The 17,407-nt window shown below is 44.9% G+C and overlaps 1 protein-coding gene across 3 annotated transcripts; it reads left to right on the forward strand.

The window, feature by feature from the left end:
* The first annotated feature begins 2,119 nt into the window (after positions 1-2,119).
* LOC115635675 (zinc finger protein RFP-like) lies at positions 2,120-15,994 on the forward strand. 3 transcript variants are annotated; one of them, XM_030534783.1, is made up of 7 exons: positions 2,124-2,738; positions 4,331-4,426; positions 5,443-5,673; positions 5,988-6,010; positions 6,741-6,856; positions 14,454-14,513; positions 14,893-15,994. In XM_030534783.1, exons 1-7 carry the CDS (start codon positions 2,322-2,324, stop codon positions 15,408-15,410), a joined length of 1,461 nt encoding a protein of 486 aa, XP_030390643.1. In that variant the 5' UTR covers positions 2,124-2,321; the 3' UTR covers positions 15,411-15,994. The 3 variants fall into 3 exon arrangements, with proteins under 3 accessions (XP_030390646.1, XP_030390645.1, XP_030390643.1); XM_030534786.1 differs by lacking the exons at positions 14,454-14,513; positions 14,893-15,994 and adding an exon at positions 10,078-10,672 and having other exon boundaries at positions 2,120-2,738; XM_030534785.1 differs by lacking the exons at positions 14,454-14,513; positions 14,893-15,994 and adding an exon at positions 9,733-10,053 and having other exon boundaries at positions 2,120-2,738.
* The last annotated feature ends 1,413 nt before the right edge of the window (positions 15,995-17,407 follow it).

Here is a 17,407-nt window from a genome sequence, read left to right on the forward strand (position 1 = left end):
CAATGTGTGATAATTTTAGGAAAATAATTCTCCTGATGCCTGCGGCCAGTCTCAAGAGTTCTGAACCCTTGGTGCTGGCAATCCTGGATTAGCACTGGTCAGTTTGTGTTTTCAAGCCCGTCTTCTCCAGCTAAGGTTTTAAAGACCTAAATATAAAAGTGAACATTCTCCTTTATCTTTTGAGTTCAGTCCCAGTTCAGGGGGGCTGTGCTCATTTGCTGCTTGGGGCCACAGCCCAGCTCCAAGTGCATTTCCATGGCTTGCTATCTCTATTTCCCTTTCTATTGCCTGTGCTGTTTTAGACAAATGATAGCACTCCTTTAGGGGGCTTGCCATGGGTAGCTGAGTCAGTAGGGTGACCAGACAACAAGTGTGAAAAATTGGGACGGGGGTGGGGGGTAATAGGAGCTGATATAAGAAAATGCCCAAAATATTGGGACTGTTCCTATAAAATCGGGACATCTGGCCACCCTAGGAGTCAGGCTCCCCAAAATGATGAAATTACCTTAAAATAATGAAATTTAAAAACCAAAATACTAGTTCATAATCAGTGTTGGGTTCTTTTATTTTCCTTCTTATTTCTCAGACTTTTAGGTTGCACTTGGGCCATATTTTCAAATTTTTCTCTGCAGCCACAAGGTCTAGAAATTTTTGTTTAGAAAATGAAAGGCAGGAGTCTCACCTCATCGCTTGATTCCAGGAACTGGGGCTTTAGGAAACACATGAAATATCATGAACCACATGATGAAAGCATGAGAGTTGGCTACACTGCTGGCATTCAGGCTCCTGCACACTGCCAAAGAAGCCTTAGTATAAATGAGAATCAGGCCTTCCAGTTTAACCCAATTTTTAGCTTGTGACTTTAGTATCACTCCATAGACAAACAAACCCTGGCCCTGCAAGCTCAGCACCCCAGCTGGGTACTGACTCTTGGGTGAAGCCCCAGTGACCCATCAGCTCAGGGGTTTGCAGATGTAAGCAGGGGAATGGTCCCACTACTGTGGGGAACTTTCCTGGCTTACACACTACCCAGATGAAGTGGGCTAGCAAAAGGATCAGAGTCCTCCCTCCCATTTCCTTTACCCAGAAGCCTGCCTGACCTCGAGGGCTCTCCCTCCACTTTCCCATGTGGCACAGTCCTTGTAACCCTAACAAGGCTGGGCCCAGGATTCCTGGGGGGCTCGACCCCCAACTTTGTTGTGGTCACTTAGGGCAGGGTCTAGGGTGCCCTCACTCCAGGGTGCTCTCTCTGCACTGGATGCTTCCCTGACCCACTGATCATTACATACAGTTCAAAGCAAATACAATTTATTAAACAGGAATCAATTAAAAAAATAAGGAAAAAATGGGAAAATTAAAAGAATACACATCACCCCGCTCTGTGGCACAGGGACATCACAACCAGCATCTCTGCAATGTAAGGGAAGTTCAGTCTGTTCCTCGCAAGTCCCAGGCCTCCTGCCCAAGCCCTGGCAGTGCTGCAGGGACGCTGCGGGTCGGATACTTGCTCTAGTGGTGGCCACATACTCCCAGGCTCCAGGTGTCAGGACTCTTCTTCCCAGTGTCGCCCCCACCCTGTCAGGGTTATGATCCCCCTCCAAGTCCAGCCTGCAGAGCCTCTTGGTTGGGGAGTCTCCCTGTCTGGGCCCACTAGCAAGGGTCCCCCTCGCCCTCCCCAGCTGCTCACCGCACCCAGCTCCACTCTGCCTCACCATGGCTGCTGCTGCTGTTCTGCCTCCAGCTCCCTGGGCTGCTTCTTTGCCCCCCCCGCCCCCTGAGCTCTGGTTCTGTAGCTCTGACCTGCTTTCTGAGCTGCTTTTCTGGCCCCTCTGGATCTGGCAGGGCTCTGCTTCCAAGCTCAGCTTGGGCCCCTGCTTTCTCCTTAGCTCGGCCCCACTCTGTCTGACCTAGGCAATTCCAGCTAACATGGAGGATGGGACTCCCCTGCCTCCTGATTCCCTGATTAGCCTGTCCGCCCTCTCAATCAGGCTGATCTGAAGCATTGGCCTCTCCCCATTGTTCCTGGGGACTGTCAGTCTCAGAGTCCTGATTTCCCATCAACCCCTCCCCTTTCTTTTGGTGCTGGGAGTTAGCAACCAAAACACCCCCACCGAGTTTTAGTAAGGGGACAGTCAGAGCCTTATTGGCACATTTTCCACAAAGGCTTCCTGGGTTGTAATGTCAACAACTGGCTCCATCCAGCTCAGCAAACAGCAAAAATCAGTGACAGGAAGAGAAACGCCCAGTTGCTGCTGCAGGGGGGGTGAGTCTCTGAACTCAGGAAAGTGAAACTAACCCTGTCACACTGCCCAGAGGGAGCCATGGCTGCGGAGAACCTCGTGGAAAATCTCCAGGAAGAAGTGACTTGTCCCCTCTGTCTGGAGTATTTCAGAGAACCTGTCACTCTGGAGTGTGGGCACAATTTCTGCCGAGCCTGCATCACCCAGTGCTGGGAGGGATCCGATACAGACTTCTCCTGTCCTCAGTGCAGAGAAACTGTGCAACAGAGAAACCTCAGGCTGAACAGGCAGCTGGCAAATGTCCTAGAAATAGTCAAAGAGCTGAATTTACACAAAGCAAAAGGCAGAGGAGAGGATGGTATGTGTATGGAACACCAGGAGCCTCTCAAACTGTTCTGTGAAGAGGATCAAACCCTCATCTGTGTATTGTGTGATAGATCAGAGGCTCACAGAGCTCACACGGTGGTTCTCATAGAGGAGGCTGCCCAGGAGTACAAGGTAGGGAATCATTCCGTCATGTAAATCATTCAAACTGAATTTTAATTACAGGTTAATTTCATCATAACTTGCTGGTTTTATTTGATTGCTCCCTTCTGCAGCTACTGATGTAAGTGCATCGTTCACTGTATGAAAAATGATATAAAAGGAAATGTTCAGGGGAATGTGGAAAAAGGCAAAAATGAAGGCATCAAAGATAACTCATGAGATAAGGGACCTTTCAACTCATCTGAAGCTGTTAAACAATCAGTGAGGTTTAAGTCACAGGAGCTGCAGGCCAGTCTATGTGCGAGTGCTGCCTTCAGACTGGAGAAGGGGATGTTACAAGCTGTTGTTATTACTGATTTATATCACAATATTTATTTTTATTATTACTTCCATCCCAGTAGTTCCTGCAGACCTCAAATGAGATCTGACTTCCATTGTACTGGGCCCGGCACAAAACACAGCGAGGGACAATTGCTGCTCTGAACGGTTTACAATCTAACTAGACAAAACAGACAATGGGTGGGAGGGGAAACAGAGGCTGAGACAGGGGGCATGACTTACCCAAACTCACCTGGCAGCTCAGTGACAGAGCTGTGAGTAAAACCCACATCTCCCAAGCCTCAGGCCAGGGCACTAACCACTAGACCATGCTGCCTCCCCAGTGGCGCTGTGTGATGAAGTGTGGCCATTAGGTGGGAAAGACTCCATTGTAAGGGTGCCAGGCCTAGCAGGGAGTTGAGGTTTCTCACTGGGATTCGGAATTCCTGTGTTTCTTCATGAGGGGTTAAACTCAGAGGTCAGCCTAAACTAAACAAGGTCACTGAGCTAAACACTGTGTGGACCCTGAGCACCTTGAGGGCTTCAGACAGCGCACGTCCATGCCAAATACCATTGGGATTAGACTGGATTGCAGCAAAACTAACCTCTGGGCAGTGCTGACCTGTTCTATTGTGTATGTGGGCAAGGACCAGCCAAAGTGATTCCATTTGTCCCACAATGCAGCCTTCTCAAATATCCTACAATCCACGGTTTCTGGGCTCTTTGCTAGGAACTAAGGGGTAGCTGCCCAGAGGGCATTCCCGCCAGAAAGGTTCAGGACAGCACTAAGGCAAAACTCAACCGTTCTTAACACAAATCAGCACCTCCAAGGGGGTTTGCACTTGCCCTTAGACCAGTTGTGTTTAGTCAGCGCCATCCCCAGGGGTTCAGGACTGAAGCTGAATGGGATTTCTGAATCCAGCCCATATTTCTGGCCCTGGTGACTTCTGGGATTCATACCACTTAGTTAGTGAAAACTCTAAAAATAGGTTATTTCACATGGTGAAAAAAAAAATCCAAGAATGTGACCCCAGTTTCGTGCTGGCTTAATTCAATGGAGAAACTGGGCCAAATAATTCCCAAAAGTACAAATATAAGCTACTCCCAGGGTATATTAAGGAGGTTTCATTTCCTTGGTATCTCTGATATCACAAACCTACTAGGTTCACCAGTCATCAGTAGAGTGTTATATTGTTTATTTATTCATTTCTGTTTGTTTGGTGGGAAAAGATCACCCCACTCTCACCTGTAAAATCAAACCAACCAGAACATTTCTGTTTCTTCAGAAGAAAATTCAGACCCATTTGAAAACTCTGAGGAAAGAGAGAGAAAAGCTCCTGAGGCTGAATGTGGTTGGAAAGAAGAGAATCCAGGAATATCTGGTAGGTTCCCATTGTTATTAACCTGCAGGGACATGGTCTGGGAGGTCTCCATGGTTCTGATGAATGTGGGCTTTTGTGTGTTGTTCCATGATCATAGGGCACTATGTGTGGGTGGATGTGAGCATACACATTTAGACAGAGGACCTGAAAACTCGCCCCAGAGAAGCCCATCATCTTCCTCTTCAGAATCAAAACTTTATTTCAATGAATGAATTAATTACTAGCCTTTGTGCCTTGGACGAAAAACTTTCCAAGGTGAGCTGAATGTGCCCAATTCAGTGCTGTCTGTCTGAGCCTGCAGTTCTTTGTTGAATTATTTGTTTGGGGTTTTTTTTCTCCCCATCATCTCTGTCAATGTAGTTTTCCAATACAGTTGTTTGAACAACAAATCTTTTCATTCACTGGACATTTAAGGACAAGTATCACTTTGGGGGATACCAAATAAATTTTTTTTTCTATATTTTTGGTAAATCAAAGGCTCTTTTGTTGTCATTTGGGGTCAATTATATGTTTAATTTCAACAAAATCAAAATGCTTTTTTTGATATGCGTTTTAAAAAATTGTTTAATTGTATTAAAAACAAGGAGATTTCACTTTTTTCTGAAAACGTGGAAATGAAATGTTCTGATTTTTTCAGGTTTTTAAAATCAAAACATTTGGTGAAATTGGCATAATTCATGAATGTTTGTGTCACCAAATCTACATTTGACCTCAAAAATTTTTAGTGTGAAAAATTTTGCCCAGCTACAGCGCTGAGTCCTGCCTGCTGCTGCCCTGGATCTGGATACTCAGAGAACATTGATAGCTCAACATCCTGACCTTGTCAGACAGAAAAATGACCCTTTAAGAGAGATTGGGGCCAGATGGGAAGGTGTTAGAAAATCCTCTGCCTAGTAACCACAGGACATAGTCAAATGTCAGAAGTCTTAGAGACTGCAAAGAAAGTCTCTCTCCTGCACATGCAAGACCCCAGACCCTTCATGTACCTACCCTTCCTTTTTTTTTCTTTTTTACAGAAACAAACGCAAACCAAGAGGCATAAGATTGTGTCTGAATTTCAGCAACTGCGGCTGTTCCTGGAGGAACAAGAGCACCTCCTGCTGGCCCAGCTGGAAAAGCTGGACAAGAAGATTGTAAAGATACAGAATGAAAGTATCACCAAATGCTCTGAGGAGATTTCCCGTCTCAGTGACCTGATCAGTGAGATGGAGGGGAAGTGTCAGAAGCCAGAGAGTGAATTCCTGCAGGTGAGACTGAGTTAAGTATTTCCCAGATCCCATAGTGGGACAGGACAGCTCTTGAATCATGGGTACTAGAGTCCAGCAATCAGAGGCCTCAGTATAATTCAGTGTGTGCAGTGCAGAAATGTCAGTATTTATTGCTCTTTGAAGAGTTACAGATCCCGATGTAAGAGATGGAAAAGCCCCATTAGCTCAGCTAATGAATGGCTCTGAGGCCAGGGCAGGGTCTCTTTTTCCCATGTGTACAAAATCCTATTCCTGGGATCCTCAGCATCTGCCATGTGGATCTAAGATTCTTTTTCTCATTCTCTCCCCTCTAGGATGTCAGAAGCACCTTGAGCAGGTACTGCAGCTCCTTCTCACTTCCTTTCACACTTCACAATGCTGGGAAAATACTTGGAGACCATGTTAAAACCTCATCTTTGTAGGGTTCCACGGCAAAATGTGTGGGGCAGGTCATATTTTGGATACAAATATCTCTGATGAATTAAATCCTGAGGTTCTCACCATTTTATAGAAGAATCTGGCATTGTCCACCCTATGGAAAAGATTTTTAACCTAAAATATTTCCTAGAGATGTCACCTCCCTGGGGAACTGGCTGTCTCTAGATTATGGGATGGAATCTAGGCCTTTTACCTCTAGGGCACTAGCAACAATCATACCCAGGTCCGCAGTGATCAAGGGTCTTTCCTATCTGAAGGCTCCTATGGAGACCTGTTGTGTGCTATGAGATAGAGTGTGGGGAGTTGGTGAGTCCATCTAGTCTCCACTTGAAAGCTGTCTACAATACTGCAACTACCAGGCTGAATGCCAAGGAGTGAATTGGCCATGGAGATTCAACTCTCCTTTTAACCCTAAAGCTGGTGTCTCCAGGCCAGAGTTGGACAACATTCATAGGACTTTTGGGGAGAAGGTTGCACTACCGTGGCCTATCCTGCACCTGCTCTGTGGCTGGCAGAAGGAGAGGAATTTTAATGCCAGGCCCATTAGAGCAACAGCTTTACAAGCTTATTACAAGTGAAAATTGTAATGAGTTACTAAATTAAATATAATAAGGACTGTTTTTCTCCAGGTGTGAGAAGGGGGAGTTCCAGCAGCCGGTGGAGATTTCTCTTGAACTGGAAAAGAGCCTGAGTGATTTCGCCCAGAAAACTATTGCTCTAATGGAGACGCTGAGGAAGGTCAAAGGTACTAAGCTGAGATCAAAGAGAGGAAATCAGGATGAATCTCTGAGCATGTGGGAAGAGATGGGCTGAGTCCAATGGTTCATAATTTAGATTATGTAGCTATTTAATACATATTGGAAGGTAGATATATACACTTCTATAACGCGGTCATGGGGAGCCAAAAATCCCTACCGTGTTATAGGTGAAACGTCGTTATATCGGGGTAGCGGTGGAAGGGCTGCAGCCGTGATTTAAAGAGCCCAGGGCTCCACAGGGCTCCACAGCATAGCCCCGGATCCTTTAAAGCACTGCCCGAGCCCTGCTGCTGCAGCCCCGGGGTAGCAGCGGCAGGGCTCCGGCAGTGATTTCAAGGGCCCTGGGCTCCCCGCAGCAGCCGAAGCCCCGGATCCTTTAAAGCGCTGCCAGAGCCCTGCTGCCACCATGCTATATGTGAACCTGTGTTATATCGGGTCACTTTATAGTGGGGTAGAGGTGTACTAGGAATTAATTTGTAAACACCTAGAGAATAACAGGGTTATAAGGAATAGTCAGCATGGATTTGTCAAGAACAAACTATGCCAAACCAACCTAATTTCCTTTGACAGTGTAGCCCAGTTCTTTAGTGGTAACTGCTTATATTTCCTATTAATTCTAATTTAAAGAGCTGGGGGATTGCAGTAGGGTTCTAGCCCAGAATCAGGCACAACAGAATTAAGGTTAAGTCTGGTTGGGAACCCCAGAGTGCACAATGGAGACGCAGTGAGAGCAAAGCAAAGCTTTAACTACTTCTATTAGCAAAGAGATCTATACCACATATAAAGACAGCAAAATACAGAGATAAGATGAAATCTTGTATGATTCCTCACACAAGTGCTCATTTACTGACATACTCTCATCCTTGGGAATCTAGTGGTAAGGTTATAGGCCTCAAAGCCTCAGGCTAGCTTACTTATGCCATAGGCTAACTGCTTAAGTCAGTATCTTACCGGACACAGGCCTGTAGGTTCCCTGCATTACTGCAAAGTAAAAAAATGCTGAAGCTGGCTATGGGCTATAAGTCCCCCTTTTGATGGGGTGATTTCAAATGAACCCTATCACATATATTATGATGTAGATAGTTGATTACCTGAGGGGGAGTTTCTGGTGCCAGTCTCAGTCTCCTGTTGCTGAGATTAAGGGACCTGAGAGATTGATTCTGGCTGTGTAGTATAAATGCAGCATATGGATGCTCCAGTACCTGATATAGGTCCCATGCTTACACTTTGGATAGATTCATTTTCTTTCATCCCCCTAGGTTGTTGTTGGGTCACTTGACCCTTTGTACTTAATCTCCTGATTTTACGCTGCATGCATCCGAATACAATGAATATAACCCTATTGCAATGCCTTGAATGATAACCCATCCTTTTAACTCAATTTTTGTTTGTAATGGTGCTGCTAAGACTTCATCACCTGTATTAATCAAGTGGGTAAAAGATTGGTCAGCCTCCTTGACATTATTGGTAATTTGTATGAGGTGTGTGTCTTTTTGATCCACTAAATGTTTCACGTGTAAATTCCATGGGGGAATATAAACAAGAAATGTTGGTGTGCTTTGGACAATTAGATCTTGATAGGTTGGGTCAGATATAATAATAGTGGTGCTTTCAAATGCAGAGACAGGAGAAATCACTTTGTGCCCCATTAACATATGTTGTTTTTAGGTAAAACAGAAATATGGCTTTGTCACCTGACACGCCAATTGATCACATAGATACTTTTGGTGGCTGGTTACTACATGATACTGGCCATTTTCATCATAGGTCACCCTCTCCATCCATGTCTTCTATTTGGTCAATCTGACCTGGCACAAAGATGTGATAGGTTCTATAGCTGATCCTCTCCCTGCAGACCACACAGGACAGTATCCATCTCAAACATATCCTATCTACAAATGTAGTGATGGCCCTTTTCTGAGCAACAGGCCACCTATGGGATTTTCCAGGTTTGGCTTTCTGTGTGATTGCACACAAAGGAGGAATGTTGATGTGTTCCTTATAGATGTTGTCTTTGAGAAGTTGCCAGGATGGGCAGAGATGGTGTCCTTAGCCTCTATTTGCCATAAGCTGGGAATGGGTGACAGAGGGTGGATCACTTGGTGATTGCCTGTTCTGTTCATTCCCTCTGGGGCACCTGGCACTGGCCATTGTCGGTAGACAGGATACTGGGCTAGATGGACCTTTGGTCTGACCCAGAATGGCTGCTCTTCTGTTCTCTTCTGTTCTTATGAAATGACTTAAGGGATGGACAACAGCCAGTTGGCTGTACACATCCTTATCTGGGTCTAGCACAGGCAAGGAGACTGTGAATGAGATGTGTAAGAACTCTGCTATGGAACAATACTAGTTAAAAAATGAGTGTCTTGACTGGTGTGTGGTGTCACAGATCCCATATGCCACATTGCTAAAGCTGGCTCTATGGGCTACAACAGTGTTACTGGTCCAGGACTGAGGGGAAGCTTTAGATATGTTGTATCGTGTTTTTAGTCAGCTTTTTGACACAGTCCTACATTATGTTCTCATAAGAAAACTAGGGAAATGGGATCTAGATGAAATTACTATAAAGTGGGTACAAATCTGGTTTGAAATCCATACTCAAATAGTAGTTATCAGTGATTCACTGCTAAACTGTAAGGGTGTGTCTAGTGGGGTACCATAGGGATCACGACTGGGTGTGGTACTAATCAATATTTTTATTAATTACTTGGATAATGGAGTAGAGAGTATGCTGGACTTAGGGATAAATGGTCATTTAGAGTTTGTCTACACTACACAGTTTTGTCCACCAATTTATGCCAACAGTCAAAAACTGGTGTAATTACATTGCTTCTGCATGTTAACACAATGCTCCTTCTGTCAGCGGAGCATGTCCACACTTGATGCGCTAGCATTGACAGTGGAAGGAGTGCACTGTGGATAGCTATCCCACTTTGCTACTCGTCACTTTCTGGAGCTAGAAGTTGTGGGAAGGTGGAGTGGATCACAGTGCATCATGGGTGCAAGATCCCATGACGTAGTTTTTTCCTTCCCATCATTCCGTGGGATTCCAGCTGTGTTTTGCTGCACTTTAATGCCTCTCTTTACTGTGTGCCTGCCATATCTGTCGGAAAAGATGGATCCTGCCCTGCTGTGTATTGTTGAGGTGACTGTTATGGACATATCATGGATGGTCATGCAGTATATCATGAACTCCCAATCTGAACAGGAATCAGAATTGCTTGATCTACGGTGTACCATGGAAGGAAACAACACCAGATTACTTTTGTATTCACGGAATAGCTGCGCACAGTGGACCATCACATTTGGGCTCAGGAAACAAACACAGGGGTCGCACCTTCCTGGAACTGTGTGTGGAGCTCACCCCAGTACTGCAGTGCAAGGACTCCAAAATGAGGGGTACCATCTTAGTGGAGAAGCGCATGGCGATTGCTGTGTGGAAACTGGCAACTCCATACTACTACTGGTCAGTCATGAATCAGTTTGGAGTCGGGAAGTCCACCATTGGGGCTGTGTTAATGCAAGTATGCAGGGCCATTAATCACATTCTGGTTCAAAGGACAGTGACTCTTGGCAATATGAGTGAAATAGTGAATGGCTTTGTGGCAATGGGATTCCCTGACTGCGGTGGGGTGATAGATGGCACATATATTCCAATTTTGGCGCTGGACCATCTTGTGACATAGTACATCAATAGAAAGGAGTGTTGCACTTCTTTATGGTGTTGCAGACACTTGTGGATCACCATGGGTGTTTCACTGACATCAAAGTGGGGAAGATGCGTGACACATGCATCTTCAGGAACACTGGCCTGTACAGAAATTTGCAGTCAGTGGGGGATGTTGAAATGCCCGCAGTGATTCTGGGAGACCCAGCGTTCCTCTTAATCCTATGGCTCATGAAGTCTTACATGGGAAAGCTGGACAGCAGCAAGGAGCACTTCAATAATAGGCTGAGCAGGTGCAGAATGACTGTAGAATGTGCATTTGGCAAATTAAAAGTGCACTGGCCCTGCCTTTATGACAAGTTAGACCTAAATGAGGAAAATATTCAAATGATCATAGCAGCCTGCTGTGTGCTCCATAATATTTGCAAGGCTAAGGATGAAAAGTTTCCCCAATGATGGAGCACAGAGGCGGATCGCCTGGTGACTGATTTTGAGCAGCCAGATACCTGAACTCTTAGAGGGGCACAACAGGGACTATTCGAATCTAGAAGGCTTTGAGACAACATTTTGACAATGAGCACCAGTAATATGTCTCTCTCTAGAACAGCACTCTACCATGCTTTGCTAGCTTGCCACCATGCATGAAAGTAGCAATGATTCCTGATTCGGATTTTTACTCAGCAAATGATCAGATTGCCACTACGTATTACTACCAGCAGCAAACACCATGTCTAGGAAACAAATAAAGATTGGTTATCTTTCAGAGAGTTTGTTTTATTAAATACCTATTAACAACACACACAAAAGGCTTTGTGGGAAGGGAGATAAGAGTGCATGGCAATGTAGGCTCTCATAGCTGTGTGTATATCCAGTTATCATTTTGGAAGCTGTCTGAGAAGTGGGGTACCAAGATGGGCTGGGAAGTTGCAAGGAATGTGTGGGAGGAGATTGGGTTGGCATGGAAAGCAGTTCTGTATTGGCTTCAAGGCTGGGGGGGCGGGGGAGAGGTGAGGGTTGAGCATGGTTAGGGACTTCAGCATCTCTGTTTTCTCCTCCATCATGTTTATCATCTGCTTCTGGCCCTTTATAATGTGCTCTTCATTCTCCTTACTGTCCTGCCTCACTATTTTAAATTTTTCCTTCCGGGTCTCTCTCCAGTCCCTGTGTTCTCTTTTTTCAGCCTCTGAGTATTGGAGTGTCTCTTGGAACATGTCCTCCTTACTCTGCCTTGGCTGAGTCTCTGCTGATGTATAGGGGATTCCCGTGAAGGCCACATCTGTAGAAGCACAACAAACAATAAACAGAAGCATGATTGTTAGTTCACACATAGCATTGAATCATTGTAGTAAAATACACCTTTTTTTACATACAAATTACTTTCTCACTATCCCCAGGCAAGCACACATCTCAGTGAGCACCCTAATCATGGTGAGTTTGGCCAGAGGAAGAGCTTCAGACCAAGTCCCTACGCTGCTTGCCTGTGTGCTGCTTTGGTCCCTGCACAAGTGATTGCCGATTGGCATGGGATGGGAAAGTTTCCTTCAACGGGAGAAGGAACAGAGTAGCTCTGCCAAGGAACCTTCGGCAGAGGATTGATGAGTACCTCCAGGAAAGTTCCTAGAGATCTCTGTGGAGGATTCCCATGAAATCTCGATGTACATTAACACAGTTCTGCTGCACTGCTTAGCTGCACAGGGGAAAGTGGAGCACATGCAAACACAGCTAATCTTGTACATTTCTATCCCTTCACCCACTTCTAGAATTCACAGAGAAAAGGACAGCTCTGCCTCATATAACCAAGCAGTATCAACTCAAAAAGGTCATTTTTCAAAGCTCTCCTCTCCTGTATCATGCATGCCAGAGCCAGACTGCTGGGACTGGCTAGACCCCTCTGGAGTGGAAAAGAGGTCCTGACTCGCTGCACCACTGGATGGACCCTGCTGTGTGCTCCACATTGTTTTCCAATTCAAACTCCTCATCCACAACTTTGTCCTTGGGGTTGAGTCTACTGTCCACTGCCTGCAGTCCCACTAAAGTATCCACGAGGTTCTTGGAGGTGGAGATGGGGTCACTGCCAAGGATGGCAGCCAGCTCCTTATAGAAGCAGCAGATCTTTGGCATAGCACCAGAGCAACGGTTTGCCTCCCTTGCCTTGTGGAACTCCTGCTCAGCTCCTTTATCTTCACTTAGCACTGGTCAGTGTCCTGTTCGTAGCCCTTTTCCAGCAAGCCATGAGAAATCTGCCTACAGGTATCGAAGTTCTTATAGCTGGAGTGCAGCTGGGACTGTACAGCCTCCTCACCCTACAGCACCAGCAGATCCAACAACTCTGGTGTACTCCAACTGAGAGAATGTTTGCTGCATGGAGCCACCACGGTCAGCTTGGAAGATGAGATGTGAGCTCTCTACGCCGAGGAAACAGGAAGTGGAATTTCAAAAATTCCCTGGCCTTTAAAGGGTGTGTACCTGGGTACAAGGCAGCAGAGTTCAAACTGCTGACCAGATCAGTCAGGATGGGCATTTTGGGTAACCTCCTGGAGGCCATTTCTAGCAACGTAACCAAGCGTGATGTCTACACTAACACTTTGTTAATAACTGTGTCACAAAAAGCTCTATGCCTCTCGTCAAGGTGGTTTTATTTTGTTGGCAAAGCAGGAGAGTTTTGTTGGCGGAAGGAACATTGCAGTGTGTACACCTCCACTGTTTTGTCAATGAAACCTGACTTTTACTGACAAAACTATGTAGTGTAGATAAGGCTTTACACTAAAAATCACAATATATTCAGGTTGTTTCCAGTCCCAAGAGATCAGTGACTTACCCCAGAACAACAGATTAATGCTTTTTAGTCATTTGACAGCCTTATTTTAAAAGTAACCATTTGTTCTCAATACTACTCACTATGACTTGAATCTTGATTCTGTACAGTGCTTGTTTTCAATAAGTGCCATGTGTCAAGCAGCACAGTGACCTGAAGTGTAACTGCTACACTGGTGTGCACTGTTTCTTTAGAAGCAGCGAATCTGTGAACACTAGGAGTGTCCAGTGAACCAGGGGATGGATGCTTCAGGGAGATGCTTACAGGGTTTGAGGGTAGCAATGAGCCAATCACTAACGTGAAGTGAGGACAGCAGGGCCTGCGGGGCCCAGAGGGCAGTGCTTATGTTGCCTATGGCTAGTGGAGTTGGGAGCTGGCCCAAAGCAGGTGAAGGTACGGCTTCTCCTGGTAAAGCATGTGGCAGTGAAGTGCTTACAGCCCTGGATACACCTGGGAAATATCACAAGAGGCTAGTGGCACAAAGGTGCAGCAGTGTCAAGACCGCAGGACTTCTCTGTCATGTGCCAGGCCTGTATTGGCCTCTGTAACCATTGAATAGGGAAATCAAAAACTGTCCTCTTCTATCCCTTTGCCAGTGCAGGCATGAGTCTGGCCTATTGAGCCAAACCTCTTCCAGCCTTAATTTCCAAATCTGTGCAATATTTTTGTTGTTGTTCGTATTTCAATGGACAACAAGGGCCACGTTGTTCTGAGCTCTGTACAGATGCTGAGCATAATAGTCACACTAAGGTTTTTGCAGGATCTAGGTCTAGGTCATGACAAAATGCAATAGGAGAATGAGACAAACCAACCAAGGGTTGGAGGGGAACGATGAGAGAGCAGTAAACATCTCTTAGAGATTGTACCTCCTAGGATGGTTGAGAGACTTAATGGATATTGATTCCATTGCTGTGAGATGCCTGAATGAAAGAGAAAATGGAAGGTTTCAGACTCGATTGTATCAAAGACCTGTGTGTGTCTCTGTCCCTCTCTGTCTGTTTCTGTGTCACAATTAAAACACAGTGATGTGAGTTAAGAGTGGAGATGTTGTTATAAATATGACAACATAAAATCTCATTGATTTTATCTTTTTCCCCTGTAGATATTCTGCCAATTGAACTGGAGGAGAAAAAAGAGAATACTCTAGGATCACACAGACAGGGTAAGATTTCAAGATGGAAAGTATTTTTCAGTTATGAGAAAATTCCCATGAAAATGTTTTCTTGAACTTGTAGCTAAAGTTATCAACCAAATCAATGCTGACCATGACACAATCAGCCCTAAAAATAAAAGCATTTCTAAGATGCTCCCAAGTTGAAGTCAGACAAACAGTCCAACACCAACCTTAACTCTGAGTTCATGCCCACACCAATGAACATAAACATTTCTCACTATCATCCAAATACCCTTAACCCTGACCCTGGGATTTTCATAGATATCAATACACATTATATATTTTTAAATTCATAGGAATGAGTGGACAGGCCACTCACCTCAGGGCTGATCTCTGGCTCTAATACTCTGCTTCCCTCTCTCCCCAGTGAATGTGATTCTGGATCCAGACACGGCTCATCCTGAACTCCTCCTCTCTGAGGGTCAGAAAAGTGTCAGATGGGGAGACAAATGGCAGAGACTGCCCAACAATCCCAAGAGATTTGATACCCTGGAGTGCGTGCTGGGCTGTGAGGGATTCACATCTGGGAGATACTATTGGGAGGTGGAGGTGGGAGGTGAAATAATCTGGGCTGTGGGGGTTGCTAGAGAGTCTGTGAGGAGGAAGGGATTGATCTGCTTTAACCCTGAGTGGGGGATCTGGGCTGTGGAGCAGTGGTGGGGTGAGTTCCAGGCTCTCACCTCCCCTAAAACGCCTCTGCCCCTGAGCTGGGTCCCCAGGAGGATCCGGGTTTGTCTGGACTATGAACAGGGGCTGGTGACATTTCTGGATGCTGATAACAATGCCCCAATCTTCACTTTCCCGCCGGCTTCCTTCAGTGGGGAGAGAATCCACCCCTGGCTTTGGGTTCAGAGTGAACAATCACAGCTCAGACTGTGTCCCTGACACTTGAAAAAAACATCCCCCTAAGGACCCTGAAATCAACCTCTCTAGCCTCAGACACCCTAATCTCTATGATCCTGGAGAACTCTTGTCTTTCTGAAAACCTTCTATGATACAATTAATTTGTATGACTTATAAGGCTTGATGGGGCCTCTGAATTGTTAAACTATAAAGACCAAGGTGCTACTGGAATGGAGAAACCAACCACATTGCTCCAAGATTTGTGCAGCCTGTTTGTCACTGGCCTGTGTGATCCTTGAGGAGTATAGCTGAGTGTAGGGGTTAGAGGCTGTCAGATAGGAGCTCAGAGAGTGGGAGAATGAAAGTGAAAGAAAATGACAAGGAGAGACATGAGCCAGGTTGACAGACAGACTGGGAAATGCTACTCAACGTGATGGTGTCATTCATTACATAATCCTTCTATTTCATTCACTGATTCATGAAAAGTGGAGCCCTTTTAATGCCTGGAAACATTTCTGCAAATTTTGCACTTTTCCTCTATTCTAACCATATATAATCACTCTCTAAGTGACTGAAGCCCTCATTTTTTTGTAAACTGAACATTTTTAATAAATATAAAGTTTTTTTCTGCTTAGTGTTTTCCACTCTTTTGAGGGAGCAAGGAGGTGCAGAGGATTTGATTCACCACTAACTAAAACACAAGTTAGGACGAAGGTGGGGTACACTTTGTGGTGGAAGTTAAGTGGTTTAATTAAGGGGCTGTAGAGCTACCACCCTCTATAAAATGACCAACTTATGAAACCCATGTGGCTATGTATATTCCTTCTTAAAATGGTACTCTTTAAAAGAGTCTGAAATAGAGCTTGTGAGGCTATTTTGGGGTTATTTGGACGAGAGGTTCCCAAGACATACCGCCCAAATTCTCTGCTTTTATCATTTTCAGATTTTTTAACATTTTGTTTTAGAATTAGGTATAGCAGATTTAGATTAAATCTCAGGAAAAACTTGCTAACTGTAAGAACAGTAGGACAATGGAACAGACACCTAGGGAGGTTGTGGAAACTCCTCCGCTGAAGGTTTTGAAAAGGAGGTTGGATAGCCATCTGTCTTGGATAGATTAGACACATGAAATCCTGGGACCAGAAATGGGAGCTCAATTGCAGTGGGAAAGGAGCAATGACTAGACATGCTGCTGCAGATATTCTTAGTTCAACTGGATACAATGTTGCAGCCATATAACTGCCTTGGGAATAAAACTGGTAGTGTGAACTGGTTACATTGTTGTAAATTAGCTGTCTTGGCCCTGCTGATACTTGGCAACTGGAAACTGTTTGCTGAGATGACAGTGATTTTTAAGAGCTAGAGATGAATAATAGTGGATTTTTCCCCTAATAAATCTGTTGCTTCAGTTGGTGCTGTTTCTGTTTCTGTTTCCTTGGGCATTTCACCCTGCAAACACCCATTCCCAGGGGCTCCCCCTATGTGAGGCCTTTTCCCAGTGAAAGAGCCTTCACACAGTGAATATTCTTGAATATGTATAGGTATTTATTCACAATTAACAACAAATCGACAGAATATACATACCAAGCATCTTATGCTCACCACTCCCAATAAAACAGATGGACATCACCTGATGGGTCAGGGTCATGTCATCTGGGCTCTGGCTTCTACACAGTCTGGTCCTGCAGGGGTTAGAAAGTTTTAGCAGCTTTGGTCTTGAGCTATATCCTGAAGTTAAGTTCCAATGAGCTTGTTTTCTGACCCTTATTATGTAGTTAAAATGAGGGTTTCTCTTATTTATGTCTTAACCAATTATTTTACTTAAAATATAGCTATGCAAAACCCACTACCCAATCATTTCACTATACACAGGTTCACCTGGCTAAGATTGCCTATTTATTAGATTTTGTATTTTTCAAAGTTAGTAAAAACTTCTCAAGGTCACTTGTCTTTATGTTTTGTTAGTGGAATACACTTGCAACAGCAAAACCTCGCACTTTTTATTATCAGGAAGAAGCTGAAGAAACTCAAGGTTAGCT

Source organism: Gopherus evgoodei, chromosome 15 (genome assembly GCF_007399415.2).
Source record: "Gopherus evgoodei ecotype Sinaloan lineage chromosome 15, rGopEvg1_v1.p, whole genome shotgun sequence".
NCBI lineage: Eukaryota > Metazoa > Chordata > Testudines > Testudinidae > Gopherus > Gopherus evgoodei.